The sequence below is a fragment of the Oncorhynchus masou genome, chromosome 3, assembly GCF_036934945.1.
Source record: "Oncorhynchus masou masou isolate Uvic2021 chromosome 3, UVic_Omas_1.1, whole genome shotgun sequence".
NCBI lineage: Eukaryota > Metazoa > Chordata > Actinopteri > Salmoniformes > Salmonidae > Oncorhynchus > Oncorhynchus masou.
The window spans coordinates 40,367,831-40,386,089 of record NC_088214.1 but is presented as its reverse complement, the minus strand read 5'-3'; the positions used below and the strand labels follow the sequence as shown (position 1 = coordinate 40,386,089).

Here is an 18,259-nt window from a genome sequence, read left to right as displayed (position 1 = left end):
GTTTTGTATGGAGGTCAATGAGAGAGTCTATTTGGTCAACAAAATATTTAATGTATTATTTGATCGTATATAAGTGTCGTAATGCTTAGGTTGTTACGCATGTACTTATATAGGACACGTGACATCCCGGCAACTTTGAGAAAAAACACTTAATATCTGAGTTGGGCCTGTTGTTAACACGCGTATCTGCCCTCTCATTGGCTAGAATGGTCCCACCTGCTCTTGCCTCCTTCCGACTGCCCTCCATTTTTAAAGAAACGTATATTCATTGTCAGAGCTGCCACTTGAGTATCTCTGTTCAATATAACGGATAATCTGTGGCTGACTGGAAAAACTCAGTTTTGCTTACCTTAAAAAATAATAATAATAATAATATATCCCATTTAGCAGACGCTTTTGTCCAAAGCGACTTACAAATCGGCTGGGGCCACTACTTTTACATATGGGTGGCCCTAGCGGGAATCGAACCCACGACGCTTGGCGTTGCAAGCGCCATGCTCTACCGACTGAGCCACACAGGACCCTATATTTTTGATACAGACGCACAAGGACAAAATGTTACAATGTAGCATATAGAATGCAACAAAAGCTGGGTGCCATCGATGGAACACTGGATAGGCTACTTTGTATCACTAGACTGGATTGTACATCACCCTTCATCACTTTTGGGTTTAGGTTCACGAGCGAATATCGCACTGAAATTCAATTGGTCAACAACTAATCGATGCAGCATTTGAACCAATCACATTTAACAACGAGCCCCAGAGCGCGTATAATTTTTGGGACAGTTATAAAATCGAGGCCAGAAATCTCACAATACCAGGCGGAGAGCCCCTTTCTCTCTTACCACACGGAAAGCCACAACGCTTGGCCTCATTGGAAAGAAAGAAAGGAAATGCAGAGGGATGTAAGATGGCAGAGCTACAAATGTTGCTAGAGGAAGAAATTCCAGCCGGTAAACGAGCACTCGTGGAAAGCTACCAAAATCTGTCGAGGGTTGCAGAATACTGTGAAAACAATTATGTACAGGTAAGGATAAAATGTTCAATTATATGCGGAATTCGTCGTATTAGTTATGTTATAGAACTGTGTGAAACCGGAGACAGGAAATGTGTCTCTGAGATCAATGACCGCTAAACATGGATATTTAACTCTTATTTAAACAGGCTTTGGCAATGTAACAAAAAAAATCCTACCTCATCATTATATGCTGACTCTATTCTCCTATAACAGCCGTGTTCGGGTGGTTGTCTACTCTTACGACCATTCTAAACCAGCTATTTGATATGCATTTACAAAGCTGCTGAAGACTATTCAGAGGGTGTGTCGTTCTCTTTGATAGGTAGGCTAGAACTGTAGCCTAGGCAATGCTATTACAATTGTAGCCAGGGCTAAAAGAAAAATGTATCGCTTTCCAAACCTAGGATATCGAATAGGTCAAATGGTTTGAATCGTTTCTTCATTATAGGCTTAATGTCTATTGGCATCGTTCGTCACCGAATGGTGTTACTAGGGCAATAATGGTCGCTCTACTGCAGTTTCCACCAATGTACTATATGCCTTTGAGAGCAGCACAGTAGAGCCAGCAAAGCAGTTCCCCTCATTCTGTATCATGCATGTAATAAATGCGTGACTGGTCTTTGTGTTTTTTTGTTTTTATCGACAGTGTGCCTAGCTTAACATTAGTTAGAAATTGGTAGGTATCGCAGTTTATTGCCCCTGGATAGGTTTCTGTGCAAGCGCCGTATGTGTGTATAAACTACAATTTATCAAATATATTGCCCGACTTGGTTGAGGCTGCCTGAATTGTAATTAACCGAAAGAAGGGACTGCATCGTGATACCTGTAATTCCAGATTGATGGATAAAGCGTAGTCCTATGTACTTGTTTCATCCTCCGTCTTTCAGATAATTTGAATAGTTGAATTGCGCCCCAGTAGTGGTCTACTGAAACGGTGGGAGCTGTTGTCACTGTACAAATGTGATAAAAATATGAAATATTATATGTATTTCCTATTCAACAAAACTGTATGAATAAGGCATGAAATTACTTGTGTGCTTTGTAAATATAGTATAATCAAATTATAAAATGACCAACTATATGATTTCATCTTCCTTCTAACTGTAAAATACCAATATGTATGTTTAGTGTATGAGAAAATGTGCATGTTTTCTAAAGGCCTCTATTGATCAAAACGTCTGTGCCAATGACTTGAACGTCTCACAGAGCTCTAGCTTGGCTTTCTGAATTCGTTAGGCAATCGCCTTTCATATCCTATTAATCGTGTCTGTCTAGGACACAGAAAGTGTTTTTTGTTTAAAAGCTATGAATTATTATAGATTAGTGGCTATAAATCGACCTCTGTATGGAGTACCGTGATGAAACAATGTTCTCCTGCTGCACTATGATGTAAAGATTACATGCATGTGCGATGTCAGTGGCTGGGATGTAGGGTTCAGCCAGGAGTGGATGGACAGTCGGAAGAGCAAATTAAATGCGAGAAGGGACATCCCAGCTTCAAGTGGTTTCAGATTTCACATCCTACATTACACTGGCCCAGGGTTCAGGAAATATATTGTTTCCACCTGACCTAGGGGTATAGCTCAAGGCAAGCTATTTTTAATCGACTGTGTCCACAGATCAATTTATAAGCAAAAATGTCAGTCGGAACAGGTACCAGAACCATGCAGGTCTTTACATCTAAGAGGATTTACTAATAGCCAGGCAACGGCTTCACATTTCTATCCCTCCAATCATCTCTAACTCCTCTTCCTCCCTGCCTTTTGCTGCTGAGCCCTGACTCTCCACACCACTTCCATTGACTTAGATTAGCAGAGGGAGAGGAGCAACAAATAGGATACAATTGTGGTCAGGAACTTAATCTTTCTCTCTCCCTGTGTCTCTTCCTTCCTCTCTTTTTCTCAACCATACACATTCACTCTTGCTAATAAAGGGTTTCCATAATAAATTGTGTGATACAGTTACACACACACTCTCTCTCCTCCAATCAACTTTCTTGCCTGACAGACTAACTACAGAGTTAGCCAATGCTAGCTGATTAGTTACGAAGCAGGGACAGTTTTCAAATTAAATGCATCGGTAGAAACAGGACAAAACACGCAACTTGCTAGCTGGCAATGTAAACAAATATCAAACTCATCATATGAGCTCCACTGCACAGGCATCTATTACCCTAACAGGACAACTAAGCTGTCTAATAACATAAATACTAGGCAATGTACAGTGCTTTTGGAAGGTATTCAGACCCCTTGACATTTTACACATTTTGTTATGTAACAGCCTTTTTCTAAAATTGATCAAATTGTTCCCCCCCCCCCTCATTAATCTACTCACAATACCCCGTACTGACTAAGCAAAAACAGATTTTTAGACATTTTTTGCAAATGTATTAAAAATAAAAAAAACTGAAATATCACTTTTACATAAGTATTCAGATCCTTTACTCAGTACTTTGTTGAAGCACCTTTGGCAGCGATTACAGCCTCGGGTCTTATTGGGTATGACGCAACACGCATGGCACACCTGTATTTAGGGAGTTTCTCCCATTCTTCTCTGCAGATTCGCTCAAGCTCTGTCAGGTTGGATGCGGAGCGTCGCTGCACAGCTATTTTCAGGTCTCTCCAGAGATGTTCGATCGGGTTCAAGTCCGGGCTCTGGCTGGGCCACTCAAGGACATTCAGAGACTTGTCCCAAAGCCACTCACGTGTTGTCTTGGCTGTGTGTTTAGGGTTGTTGTCCTGTTGGAAGGTGAAGCTTCGCCCCAGTCTGAGGTCCTGAGCGCTCTGGAGCAGGTATTTTACAAGGATCTCTCTGTACTTTGCACCGTTCATCTTTCCCTCGATCTTGACTAGTCTCCCAGTCACTGCCGCTGAAAAACATCCCCACAGTATGATGCTGCCACCAACATGTTACCTCCAGGCATGACTTTTGGCATTCAGGCCGAAGAGTTGGTTTCATACGGAGGAGTGCCTTCTGTCTGGTCACTTCATCATAAAAGCTTGATTGGTGGAGTGCTGCAGAGATGGTTGTCCTTCTGGAAGGTTCTTTCATCTCCATAGAGGAACTCTGGAGCTCTGTCAGAGAGGCCATCGGGTTCTTGGTCACCTCTCTGACCAAGGCACTTCTCCCCCGATTGCTCAGTTTGGCCGGGCATGCAGCTCTAGGAAGAGTCCTGGTGATTCCAAACTTCTTCCATTTAAGAATGATGGAGGCCACCGTTTTCTTGAAGACCTTCAATGCTGCAGAAATGTTTTCGTACCCTTCCCCAGATCTGTGTCTCGACACAATCCTGTCTCAGAGCTCTACAAACAATTCCTTCAACCTCATAGCTTGGTTTTTGCTCTGACATGCACTGTTAACTGTAGGATATTTTATAGAGGTGTGTGCCTTTCCAAATCATGTCCAATCAATTGAACTTAGCTGAGCTCAATTTTGAGTCTCATAGCAAAGTGTCTGAGTACTTATGTAATAAGGTTTTTTTTTTTTTTTTTTTTTTTTTTTTTTCTAAATGTGCAAACATTTAAAAAATAATTTTTGCTTTGTTATTATGTGGTGTTGATGAGATTTTTTTTAGTTATATCCATTTTAGAATAAGGCTGTAATGTAACAAAATCTGGAAAAAGTGAATACTTTCCAAATGCACTGTATATCCTACAAATATCTGCACCTAGCAAACATAACAAACCATAACCTAAGATAATCACAAATTACTCTAGCCTTAATTTTGGAGGCTATTTAACTGGTTGTCTGTATGGCTAGCTGGTGAAAGTGACAGTTGAGGTTGACGCTTCAGCGCAGCCCAAATTTACTGCTACACACAAGTTCTTGCCTGACAGACAAACTAGTTATCTAGCTAGTTATAGCAAGCCATTTATATGTGAATTACGTTGGTACAAACAAGACAAAACAACTAATTAGTTATCTGACTATATACAGCTAAACACTGCAACTATTTCCAAGAGACGGAGAGCAATTATTCGAGCTCCGCCGCTGATGTGCTTGCCTGTACCAACCAAGTTATCATGACATGACAGGACTTGTTAATCTAAGAGCTATTCCCCAACTTTCACAGCATCAAACATAGACAACACCAAACATATATCTGCTGTTTACTTATTTCACTCACCTCGACATCATTGCTTTTCAAAATGCAAAGACGTGTTCTAATCCATATCACCGACCAATATAGATACAGCCTCTTTCACAGTGAAATGTTGTGTACGCTTCGGCGGCATCATTTTGAGTAATGAAGTTAAAAAAACGATTAAATGTCAAATGACAGCAGCCACGCAAAAACGACAACAGGGTGTCGCAAGTTCATTTTGCGATATTGACACAGATATTATTATTAGAAAATATGGCTGTTCGCGGCCGCTGTAGTAATTTAAAGAATAGTCCATAGACAGCCGCTATGGGTCCTAAAGAGTTCAAATATAATTTTGTTCTAATGTTACTGTCCCCACCACAACAAAAAAATACTTAACGAGAAATTTTACTGCTATTCTATTTCACTATATATGTCTGTTAATATGTTATTAACATATCATATGTGTCATAAAAATGTTGAATTTCCTTACTACACGTAAATATGAGCGCACCAGTAGAAATGGGCCTGCTACATTTCTTGGTTGTAAGCAAAGCACATTATCCAGAATTCATAGCGATTTTAGGACATAGTACTGCCCGGTAGAGGTGTATCCAGTTTGGGAGAAATATCAAAGTGTTTGTAGCCAGCACTTTCAGACAGAGGATTTGGAAAAGGAACCAAATTCTCAACTGATGGGGTTGCCATGTCGTCGAACATTGAAAGGTGATGCTGTTCCATCGATTTTCTCTTTCACTTCGAAGAGGAAGGCATCCGATCAGCCAACATCAGAGCAGCAGAAAAGAAGTCAAGCTGAGGTAACGTAGTTAACGTTACCTAGCTAACTAGCTAGCGAACTACATTTGTTTTCAGTGCCTTCAGAAAGTATTCACACCCCTTGGTTTTGTTGTGTTACAGCCTAAATTAGATATTTTTTTCACTGGCCTACACACAGTACTCTATAATGTCAAAGTAGATTCATGTTTTTTTTTAAGCATTTTTACAAAATAATAAGAAATAAAAAGCTGAAATGTTGTAAAGTCGGCTTCCCATCATTAAGCACACCTGTCACCATATCAGTGCAATATAGACTCACCTGGACTCCTTCACTTTGTTGATTGCCCCTTCTATATCTGTCTGTTCCTCAGTTTGTTCCCCGTGTCAGCATATTGTCGTTATGTTTCCCCTGTTCAGAATCTGTCCTTTTTTGTTTCTTATCAGTTATTTATTAAATGTTCACTCCCTGTACTTGCTTCTCGTCTCCCAGCATCTGTCCTTACAAATGGTGAGTTTAAAATGGGTACAGAGTTTAATGGCTGTGATAGGATAACTGAGGTTGGATCAACAACATTGTAGTTACTCCACAGTACTGACCTAATTGACAGAGTTAAAAGAAGGAAGCCTGTACAGAATACAAACATTCTAAAACATCCATCCTGTTTGCAAAAAGGCACTAAAGTAATACTGCAAGAAATGTGGCAAAGCAATTAACTTTTTTCCTGAATACAAAGTGTTATGTTTGGGGCAAATCCTATACAGCACATTACTGAGTACCACTTTTCAAGCATAGTGGTGGCTGCATCATGTTATGGGTAAAGACTAATAGACATATTTTGCACAATCCAGGTGTGGAAAACTGTTCAAGAACTTACCCAGAAAGACTCACAGCTGTAATTGCTGCCAAAGGTGATTCTAACATGTATTGACTCAGGGGGTGTGAATACTTATGTAATCAAAATATATTAGTATTTTATTTTTGATTCAATTTTTTTTTACACATTAGACTTTTTCTTCCGCTTTGACATTGCAGAGTATTTTGTGTAGATTGTTGACAAAAAAATGACAATTAATTCCACTTTGTAACACAACATTATAAATACTTTCTGAAGGCACTGTATCTCAACCAAAATCTAGCTTTCATAATACGCTGACTAGACATTCCAAAGCATATTAATTTAATTAGCCAGCTGCTATCTGGCAATGTAACTTTGCAAGCTGACATTAGCTTCATTAGGTTACGGTAACCTAACTAACTACCGCAGAGGCTAATGTGACTTTGTTCTATTTAGAGTCTGATCCCATCAACATCTGCATAGGCATCAAGCTCAGCACCAGGAAATAGTGTAAGTCACCTTGAAAATTTTTACTAAAATCTACTAAATCTTTCAATGACTCTATGCATTAGCAAATATATTGGAGCTAGGGATTAACATGGTGTGTATGTTGTTGTTGGTGTGTTTACAAGTAGGGTACAACTTCTACTGTAGTTTTCTCTGTATTATGGAGTCTTAGTTGATTACTCATGCAAGGCTTGAAGTCTGAATTGGAGTAAATTATGCATTAGTAAGGAGGGGATGGTGTGGGTGACTGACTGGGGTGGGTATTGTATGTGAAGGTTAGTATGCATGATCTATTGGCATGAGGGGGTTGGGTGGATATAGTACCTTGTTTGAGCATGTGTTGATGGGGGGAAAAGTAGTAAAATGTTGGCTTATCACTCACTACTGTGTCCTACAGACTAATCCTGCTGATGATGACCTTAACACCAGCTTTAGTAGTACAGCGCCTGTAGACCCATTGGATGAAAGCTTTCAGCCTGGAATAAGCTTAATCTCAACATCATCTGACTTAGAAACAAGCCAGGACAGCCAAAGGTATTTATGAAAGTACACTACCCTCTTGAGAAAACTAAATCACCAATACAATTAACTGTCTACAAGATGAGAACTCCTCAAAACTTTCACACCCTTGTAGTCAATTCTTTGGCATATGGGAGAGGGGCTGTTAGTATACTTTTCTAGCCTATTCACTCGATTATTGGCAGTGCTTGTCTGCTTAACAGCACAACTAGAGGTTGAAGCAGTGGGTGGTGAAGAAAGTGTATGAGAGGCTTGTACACCTGGCTGTGGAGTGCAGAAAGGACCAGACAGTTGTCAACAAGGAGCCTGATTCACAGCTCCCCAAACCCAACATCCCTGCCAACATCGCCACAGCGCCAAAGCCTGCTCAACCAGCTGCCATTACCCAACACAAGAAGAGGCTCACCAGCTGAAGAACATTCTGGAACCTACTTGGAACATTCAACCAACACAACATCCATATTCAGTTTGACTGATATAGTAGTATAATATAAAATGCCTATTATGCTCAAAACTGCAATGTGGTATAGATGTTGCTAGCTTTTGTACATATAGTGTTTTTATATATGATCTTTTTTTAAATGTATTTTTTACAAGTGACTAAATGAAAGCAATAAAGTGTTTAACTTCAACTTCTGGCTCAATACATTGTGATATTTGTGAAATATATTTGGATAAACTAGCTTCAGTCTTACTGCTAAAAACAAATTATGTAGGGAGTTGGTGTATCATTCAAACTGAAATTTGTTGGCAAGTGAACATGCTTCAATAGATTAGTCTGTCAAAATAGCAAATAAGTAGACATGGCTTGTATTCAAGACAAAGCTTATTTACTCTGGAGACCGAGGTGAGTTTACAAAGCAGTATGCAGGGGCAGTTATGACAATGTATGACAGTATATTTTTTATTTTACTGTACACCAACCCTTATAATAAATACTACAGTTCTACATAGGAAATACTTGCATATTGTGTGTTTGGTGGTGCAATGAGGTGTTCGAAGTCACTTTGATACAGGGGAGATTGTTGTTATGGAACCTTTCACATCTCTTGAGAGTCACAAACTTCTTTGTATCCAAGCGGTTTTGTCTGTGAGGGATCACGAAAATGCTAGTACACATTCATGGGCAATCATTGTATACGGTATGTATTCATACTGTAGCAGCATGGTGTAGAATATGAGACATCTCGTAGTCACACGTTAGCTACAGCACACAGGTATAGTTACTCCAAGACTAATATGAGTCATAAAACCAAAGTCATTCCTTTACTTTCCACCATCCTCAAAACATTTCTCCAGTTTTGCTCTTAATTAGACGTGCTAGGCTAGTTAGCTAGCAAGCGATAACATTAGACTACAGTACATTTTAGGTATAGTAAATACACAGCTAGGTAGCTGAACTTGTCTAGCTTGTATTGTAGTGGTACTAGCAAGCCCTGTCATGGACGAATCAATTACACAATTGTACTGTACTGACCAACACTGCTTCGTGTAAAAAGAGAGCTTCTATTGCTAGCTAGCTACCGACAGCAAAACAACTTATGCGTTTGTCATTTGCCCTCCTGAGTCCTGGTCCAGCTGGTCTAGGCTGCCACCCCTGCTTGCTGGTCTCGCAATTATTTTCCTCGTTGTCTCAACTCCTCTCCAGTTTATTCCGGTTCAAATAAATAGGGCTGTATATAAAAGAACATGAACAAAAACAATCGTCGTCTAGCTCTTTTTGGAAAGAGGAATAATCAGAAGTAGCCATTGTAGCTAATTATTTAGCAATCCTGGATAGACGGCCATAACGAAATAAGATTGCAGTCAGAGTGCAGTATAACTGCAGTACACAACAGTATAATTGCAGTTAGAGTGCAGTGTAACTGCAGTATGCTGCAAATACTGAGTACAAAATAACACCGTTTTTTTTACTGCAGTAATTTTACAGGATAACAGCAGTTCGAGTGCAGTATAATCCAAAATACCACAATCGACTGCAGTTACTGCAATATTACTGCAGTTTCAAAACGGCAATCTTTTTTTGAGAGGGAGTGCATGGTTACATAGCTTCTGTGAACCTGTAAACTAGGATAATGTGTCAACCTATTTATCCTGCAATGTCCTGGGAGATAGGAACATTGAGACAAGTCCAACGGTTCTATTGAACAAGGACAACCATATCTACTCGCTGGTAGCGTGATCGTGCAAACTGCAAAACACAAAGCCCACAATAATTGTTACAAAACATGATTCCATTCATTTTTAGATCGTTCACCATAAACACACAAATCAAATTTTAGTGGTTGCATACACATATTTAGCAGATGTTATTGCAGGTGTAGCAAAATGGTTGCGTTCCTAGCCCCAGCAGTACAGTAATATCTAAAAATTCACAACAATACAACCAGATCCAAAAGTAAAATAATTGCATAAATATTAGGACGTATCTCAAAGAACATTTTATGCTTTTTGTTTTTGGTGGTTGCAGATGTTTTTGCCATGTCTCCGGGTGCTATTCATCAACTTCTATGAGAAATATAAGCCATTAAATAACAAAATATAAAACATCTTTCTTCATTATTTTATAATCCTACTTAAAATCTTTCATCAAAAACGTTTTTTTTATAATGATTGTATTTATTGTTATTGTATTTAATATTTTCTGTGTCCTTGATTTCACTTTCTACCCTGTTAGTTTGTAGTACCCCTTTTAAACACAGCCCCTTCCCACAATGACATCACATTCAGGAAGTGTCAACATTTTTTGGGTGTGAAAACAACAGCGCAATGCTACATAAATATAAACACACAGTTTTGCCTAGATGTACCTCCCCAGAGACCACCAAAGAAAAATCCTGATTGGATCTTTTTTTCTCCTCAGTTTTCTCAGACATTGATATTTAAAAAATACAACAATTATTAGAAGGCTTTGTTGGTTCCCCACTGATATACAGTCCGGTCCAAAATGAGTAGCACCAATGACAAAGATAATTAAAAAAACTGTAGAAAGTTAATAATACAAATACAGAGCGACAGGAAACTGACAAAATAATGGAAACACCAACATAAAGTGTCGTAATAGGGTGTTGGTCCACCACTAGCCAGAACAGTGGCTGAAACTATATTGGAGGGATGCAACATCATTCTTCCACAATAAATTATATAATTTGTTGTCTTGTTGATGGTGGTGGAAAAGTCTATCTCAAGCACCACTCCAGAATATCCCATTATTGTTCAATTGAGACCTGGTGACTGACATGCTGACCACACACATTCATGTTATTCAATCATTGCATCCACACTGCCTGCGCACTACAATGAAAGTAAAAATTGGTTCTATTTGTGAGGTTTGACACGCTGCAAGTCCTTCCTCTCCCATCTCCTCATTGGTTTTTAGGAGCATATACCCACATGGGTGATTGATTGATGAACTGAGGTTTACACTCCAGTACAGTTGGTGGTGGTAATGCACCTTAAAGCTGGTGTCCAACTGCCATATAAAGTCCAAAGAAGAAGAAGCCTGAAGGAGGAGAGATTACTAGAATCAAACTCTGTTTAACTTTTATCTGTATATTAATTGTCGGAGTAGAGGACCTTGTTCATTTCAGGTAAAATAACAACCCAATGTTTATATCCCAGGACAAATTAGCTAGCAACAGCAAGCTACTGTAGCTAGCTAAATTGCCATGAATGTTTAATGCTTTTCGACCTGTCCCCAAATTAATTTAGTTGTTTCATTTTGTTTTGATATTTCAACCTACGTGTCTTGATCGCATCTGGTGTGGATGGACGAAATCAACATGCGAGCAATGGCGCACGTAGACGCACCCACACGCATGTGCACACACGCCCGGTGTAGTCAGCATGTGAGACGGCCATGGCATATGACATCGTTTTCATGCTCATCAAACTATTCAGTGATCACTCGTACCCTGTGGGGTCATAGCCATGGTAGCCAAAATAATGGCCTGCCCAGCCAATACTTGACCTAAGCATGATGGGTTGTTAATTGCTTAATTAAGTCAGTAACCACACCTGCTGTGTGGAGCACCTGCTTTCAATATACTTTGTATCCCTAATTTACTCAAGTGTTTCCATTATATTGGCAGTTACCTGTATATTGTATGCTTAACATTTTTGGAATATAATGTTATTTTATACTAATACAATTGCTCAGAGAAAGATTCTTGTTTAACAAGAACAAAAAAAATCTCAAAAAGATAGGGGGCAAAATTTGTTTATCAATGGGGTTCACGTCCAGAGACTGAGATGGACATTGCAAAATGTTGATTTTGTGGTCAATTTACAATTTCTTTGTGGATTTTGATGTGTGCATGGGATTATTGTCTTGCTGTAAGATCCAATTGCCTCCAAGTTCCAGCCTCCTGGCAGAGGCAGCCAGGTTTTGATCTAAAATGTCCTGGTACTGGGTCAAGTTCATAATGCAGTTGACCTTAACAAGAGCCCCAGGATCAGTGGAAGTGTATCATATTAATGAACAAACAAACAAAAAAGTCTGGGCCAGATTATGCACGCAGGAGTGCCATTTTGTTGAGGCTATGACGACGACGCTAACGGAATAGCAATTTGTAGTTCTAATGGTCACCCATTGTGGGCACCAGATATGCCATATTGTAGAATCCAGATAAATCCAACTGTGCAGATGGATAGCTCGTCATCAGTGACATCATTGAGGAGCACTACAGGTCATGTTGCCTGCTATAACACCTTTCTAACCATATCATAAAAGAACACAATGCCCATTGATAAATGCCATAATCCGTAATGACAGGCAAACTAGCATAATAGCTATCCCCATAGACTTCTAGTTGTTGTGCTAATGCTTGTTGGCAACTTCTTTCAAACTGCATGCAGAGACAAAGAAAATCATTGCCAAAATCACAAACTATCCCATTAAGGAAGGAAACACACAAGCAACAGTATTTGTCACAGCTGAGCCCCCACTTTAAATCCCCCTTCACATGATATCCTACTGACTGGATGTTTCTCTCATGAGTCATTCGTTTTTGGACTTAATGTTTTAAGGCCCTTCAAGTCTTTTTCACAGTAGTAGCAGCAGGCCTGTCTGACAAGTATCGTTAGATGATGGGGTACTAGTTCAAACATACCAGGTTAGTACAATGTGGGTCTCCCATCATAAGGTAGGCTACCAAATAACAAGAAAAGAGACTGGTTAGTCTTGGTAAAGGAGTTGAAAATGACGAGATATAGGGGTTGGAGATTAGAAGTGTAATGGTTTTCTTCTGGGGAAAGAGAGGCGGACCAAAACGCTGCGTGGTTACATGTAAACATCTTTAATCAAGATGAACAATGAACAATCTACAAAACAAGAAATGTGAAAAAACCGAAACAGCCCTATCTGGTGCAACAAACACAGAGACAGTAACAATCACCCACAAAACCCAACACAAAACAGGCTACCTAAAAATGGTTCCCAATCAGAGACAATGACTAACACCTGCCTCTGATTGAGAACCATATCAGGCCAAACATAGAAATAGACAAACCAGACACACAACATAGAATGCCCACCCAGCTCACGTCCTAACCAACACTAAAACAAGGAAAACACACACGAACGATGGTCAGAACGTGACAATAAGAGTTGTAACAGGTTAGTATCATGTGTGTCTTCCATCAAAAGGTACCACCTACCATTAGTGATGGGGGGGGGGGGGGGGAATCGCAATATTATTGTGGCCGATATTATACTGATTCCTTAACTCCAAGTATCGATTTGTGTATATATATATTTTGTGTATTTGCTTGCTAGCGTTAGTTTCTGAACAGGTCGCCTGCTAACACATGACATTAGTGGAACATTTGATGAGAAATGAACACCACAGAACAGTGAGTATTGTACACACCATTGGATGATTAATCTGTCAATCAACTATGCATAGAATCCCTGATACAACTATTCGTTTACAAGGATATGAAGAGGAGGGGAAAGGGGTCAAAGAGATGTTGAGAGATGTTTTGTCCTGTCAATTTCCCCTGTGCTATGGATTCAGACCAAGAAGTGTTGTGTTTCAATCTACTATCACTTAGTGATTTCTATCATGAAATTAATTCAGTTGCTAAACGACTTCAAACAATCATGTCCCCTGGAGAAGATGTTTATATTAGAATTACTATTAACTTCAGTAGGGACTCTAGGGACTGTTTTGTTGTGGTTTTACCTTCTTGTATACAAGTACCTACCATGAGGGTTGTGGCCCTACTGTACATGCCATGGGCTGCTCCACACGTATCCAATGTTATAGAGAATGTCCTCTTTGACCCTTGGGTTACTAGGCCAATCTCCAATAGCAGTTTGCAATAACTCCCTTCTGGCTCAGCAGCAACAGGGGTTCCAAACTGCTCTCCATTTGGGCGAGCAGTACTCCACCATAAAAACTGTTGTACTGCAGGTTGAGTAAGATCAGTGTTCAATGTGTACTGCTCTACCTATATTGTGCCCTGATGTGTTGGTTAATGGAAATATCTATCATATAAAAAATCTTGGATCTACCAAATCCAGTTTGAGAATTTAGGTAATCCCACCACGGCCACCAAATGTACATATAATGACTGAGTGCTTCTGTTATGTTGTATATGGTTTCTAAACACTCAAGCTTTTTGAATTAGTATTTATACACTCGAAATGCATTCAACAGCCTAAATACAACTTCATCCCAAATGTTGCAAAAATAAAATTGGGACTGTAGCTTTTTTTAGGATGTTGGTCAATGTTTAAAAGGTGTTAACACAACCTAATCCTTCTCTCTCCACCACTAAGATGTACCACTTGTCCTCAATTACCCTGAATTAAAGGTGTGCCCCCTTGCTTTGTAGACAAATATAGACACCAATGCAGATGAGACAGACATTCTCCCAAATTCATTCACTCAACCCATTAATTGCGCCGACCAAGTTGCTTTCAATGAGAACAAGGCTTTAGCCATGCGTCGATTTCTAAGTGCATAATGTAAGAGTACTTTTAAGTCACACATTCATACTGTACTTTTATTCAGATGAATGGAAGAATGGGGATATACAGTATATGGAGATGTCGATCACTGATACAAGGTGCTTTCTAGATGTGTGCGTGTGTGTGTGGGCCTGAGGACATGCATGCGTGTGTATGTGTGTGTGCGTGTGTGTGTGTTGCCGTTGTGTATGTACAATTCGGTGCCAAGTTTGTGCTGCGATTACATTGTAAGACGTAGGCCTTTTAAATGTCTGTGTTTGTGCGGGTATGTGTTGTCAGAATCTCTTTGTCTGCACTGTGTGGACTTGCTTTGATGCATTGCGTACACTCAGGGAATTTTATATTTACACAAATCCACTGTAACAGGGTCTGTTGTATCGAACCCAATCTTTCAAATACCTTGAGCATTTGCTCTCGTCTGCCTGGAGTGCCAGATGAGAGGGGTATGCAGTTTAGAGACTATTTTATTGGTACATTAAGCCAGGCAAACTTAATCAAGCACCGATAAAGTATTTGAAATGAATTAAAATAGTATTTGAACCCAGGTCTGCTGTGTGTGTGGTGTAGTCTTCATGCACTTCATAGGCCTATACTTACAACGGAACTGTGTGTAGAGCAATGGTTGTAGGCTCAGACAGATGGCTCTTGCAGCAGGGAGGGACTCGCTTCTTAACCGATGTCCCAGCATTCCCGGAGGCTAACGTCCCAATGTGCACCTGTCTATTCGGAAGTGGCGGTGTGAATTCCACTCTACCCAGCCTGCATTGCTTTGCACCTTATCAGAAATGTCAAGTAACATATGGAGAAAAACCCTGTCCTCGTTTAGGCAGAGGTATTTTTAGAGCACCACCTAAGTGCTTTTATCATTGTTTTCCTATGTTGTCCCCTGGGTGAATTCGTGTTCTGTATTTGTTTTTCACAAGTTTATTTGACTCGGCCTGTGTCCCCCTACATTGTATGTCTTCTATTTCTCCTCCTTTTGTATATCTCTGTCCTTCCACCTTTCCCGTTATATTTTTTTATTTCGTTATTTAAAAAGTAACCTTTATTTAACTAGGCAAGTCAGTTAAGAAAAAAATATTATTTAAAATGACAGCCTACACTGGCCAAACCCAGACAACGCTGGGCCAATCGTGCTCCGCCCTATGGGACTCCGAAACACAGCCGGTTGTGATACAGCCTGGATTCAAACCAGGGTGTCTGAAGTGACGCCTCTAACACTGAGATGCAGAGCCTTAGACTGCTGTGCCACACAGGAGCCCAATCTCCCAAATCTCGCTTTCTCACTTTTTAATTAAATTCAATAAAGCAACAAATACTATCTGTATGCCAAAGCAGAAGAGTTGATGATCTACAACAGTTTTCTGTTTTCCAAACTTCTACTCAAGTACCCCCTGCCAGTTTAATTTATTGTATGTATTCCAGTGCTAGCACATCCGAGGGGGTACCCAAGGAAAAGTTTGCAAAACATTGTTGTGGATCTACAACTCCTCTGCTTTGGCAATATGAGAAATTCAACGGAATTGCGCTGAGAATCAGATTTCTCTTTTAAAATGTACGACAAACAACATTTTTCAAAATGATTTCAAATTTTAACAAACCATACAACTCGATGCACATGGACCACTTATAACTATTTACACTAAACATTTTTCAAAAACACATTTACTGGAAGATCTGTGCAAATGCAAAGTTTCCAAACAGAATTTCGGTAAACTCGCCCTTTGTTTTTTTCCGACCATGTTTCTCAAAAACGTTGCTTAATATCTGCTCTCAATTAAAGATTCAAAGATGTCTGCAGAAGGAATGGGGTGGCAGCTTAGACGACACCTTGCCTTTGAAAAAAAATATTTTGGTTATTGAACTACAGAAAGTGACGTGGATTTACACCCGGTAACATAATTGCGGTAACGGAATTCCATCATGGGTCCCTGATCTGTACTACAGAAATGCATAATTATGGATACGAATGTCATTCTCTTCATGGTGATGTATCCTAAATAGGTACACAAAGGTAGAAATATGCAATATCAATCCTTTGAATATTTGGGTATTATTCTACACACTTTCTATTGTTTTTATGACCTCCACCACCAAACAAGACCAGATTTGGTGGGTCTGGACCAAGCAAATCTGAACCAATCATATTTGTTTAAGTTTCACAAGTTTTAACTACTTATCATCATCCATGGACGTCAGGTGTTTGTCGGTGCTCAGTGGGTGAGGATGCTAGTTACGGTAAATGGAAAGAGCGGGCTCATGGGTAGGTGTCAGTAAGAGCCGAGAGAGGTGACATTAATTAGACATTAATTTAAATTCCAAAAATTCGGTTTTAAATTTTTCTGAAATATCGTTACTAATTTGGTAACAGAATTCTGAGTTTGAATCACTTATTAATTCATAAACAAAATTGATATCAGTATAAACACTATAAATAATTGATAGGTCTACCTTTACTTGTTACTTCTATGCACTTTCACTATCCTTCCTTGTCATGTGGGAGAGACATTAGAAAATATCTTAAAGATATGTGGGTTTTGTTAACGGAATTTCAAGGTATAATACAGTGTTTCTTAAAATGACAGAAGGCAGAATACATTTTCCTTAACTAAATAAAGTGTTGATATTAGTTGGCAGGGATCTTTACTTTAACAGTATTATGTTTTGATATATTTATAATACCTTTGAAGACTTTTCTGGTTGATGCTTAGCTAAGACCCTTTTTCCATCTGTTTAACAAGAAATCAACCATTGCTTATTCATGATTTTTACGATGGAAAATGGTTGAAAAATGTATAGCTTAGCTTTCATTTGACACCCAATTTGACATGCTCCTATGAACTTTACATGTTGGTGCTCATGGGTCCTTTTACATGGAAATGACCATATACATTAATTTAATCTACCAAATGTACAAAATGTACATAAATGTATACAATGGTCTTTCCCCCTGCTCCAACCTCTCCAACCTATGTATGTGTATGTGTCTTTCGGGGGGTTTGGGATAAAGTGGAAGTCAAATTTCCATTGGATCTTGTGTAGTCATCTTCATCTTCCTCATCTTCTAGGCCCAGGACAAGAGGAAAGCTCTGGAGGAGACTAAAGCCTACACCACCCAGTCTCTGGCCAGCGTTGCCTACCAGATCAATGCCTTAGCCAACAACGTGCTGCAGCTGCTGGACATCCAGGCCTCGCAGCTGCGCCGGATGGAGTCCTCCATCAACCACATCTCTCAGGTCAGGAGAGATAAACATTAGAGCTGGGAGTTATGGAAATAAATCCATATCACAACAAATTTTTTATGCTTAAAGGGAACAACTCAAAATCTACGTACATCTACGTATGGGTTGTTTAAGTTGCATCTCTTTATATTCCCAGTATTATTTCATCAAATCTCTAGTTATCGATTATCCACACATACAATTCATCTAATTTTCATATCTTCACAGAATCCATATTGAACGTTAGAAATTCTTAGGTACTCACTTCAACTAAATCCATTGGCTCAGCAATCTCCGATAAATAGAACAACGTTTATAC

The 18,259-nt window shown here is 39.4% G+C and overlaps 1 protein-coding gene across 3 annotated transcripts in view; it reads left to right on the top strand.

Moving 5' to 3' along the window:
• The first annotated feature begins 707 nt into the window (after positions 1–707).
• The window catches only part of LOC135516552 (abl interactor 1-like), a 57,702-nt gene continuing 40,150 nt past the window's right edge, over positions 708–18,259 (top strand). For 2 of the 3 annotated variants that reach the window (XM_064940913.1, XM_064940908.1), the window contains exons 1-2: positions 819–1,029; positions 17,788–17,955. In XM_064940913.1, the coding sequence (XP_064796985.1) occupies positions 913–1,029; positions 17,788–17,955 (285 nt within the window). In that variant the 5' untranslated portion in view covers positions 819–912. Of the gene's footprint in view, positions 1,030–17,787; positions 17,956–18,259 lie in introns of all 3 variants that reach the window. The other variant, XM_064940919.1, reaches the window with a different exon arrangement.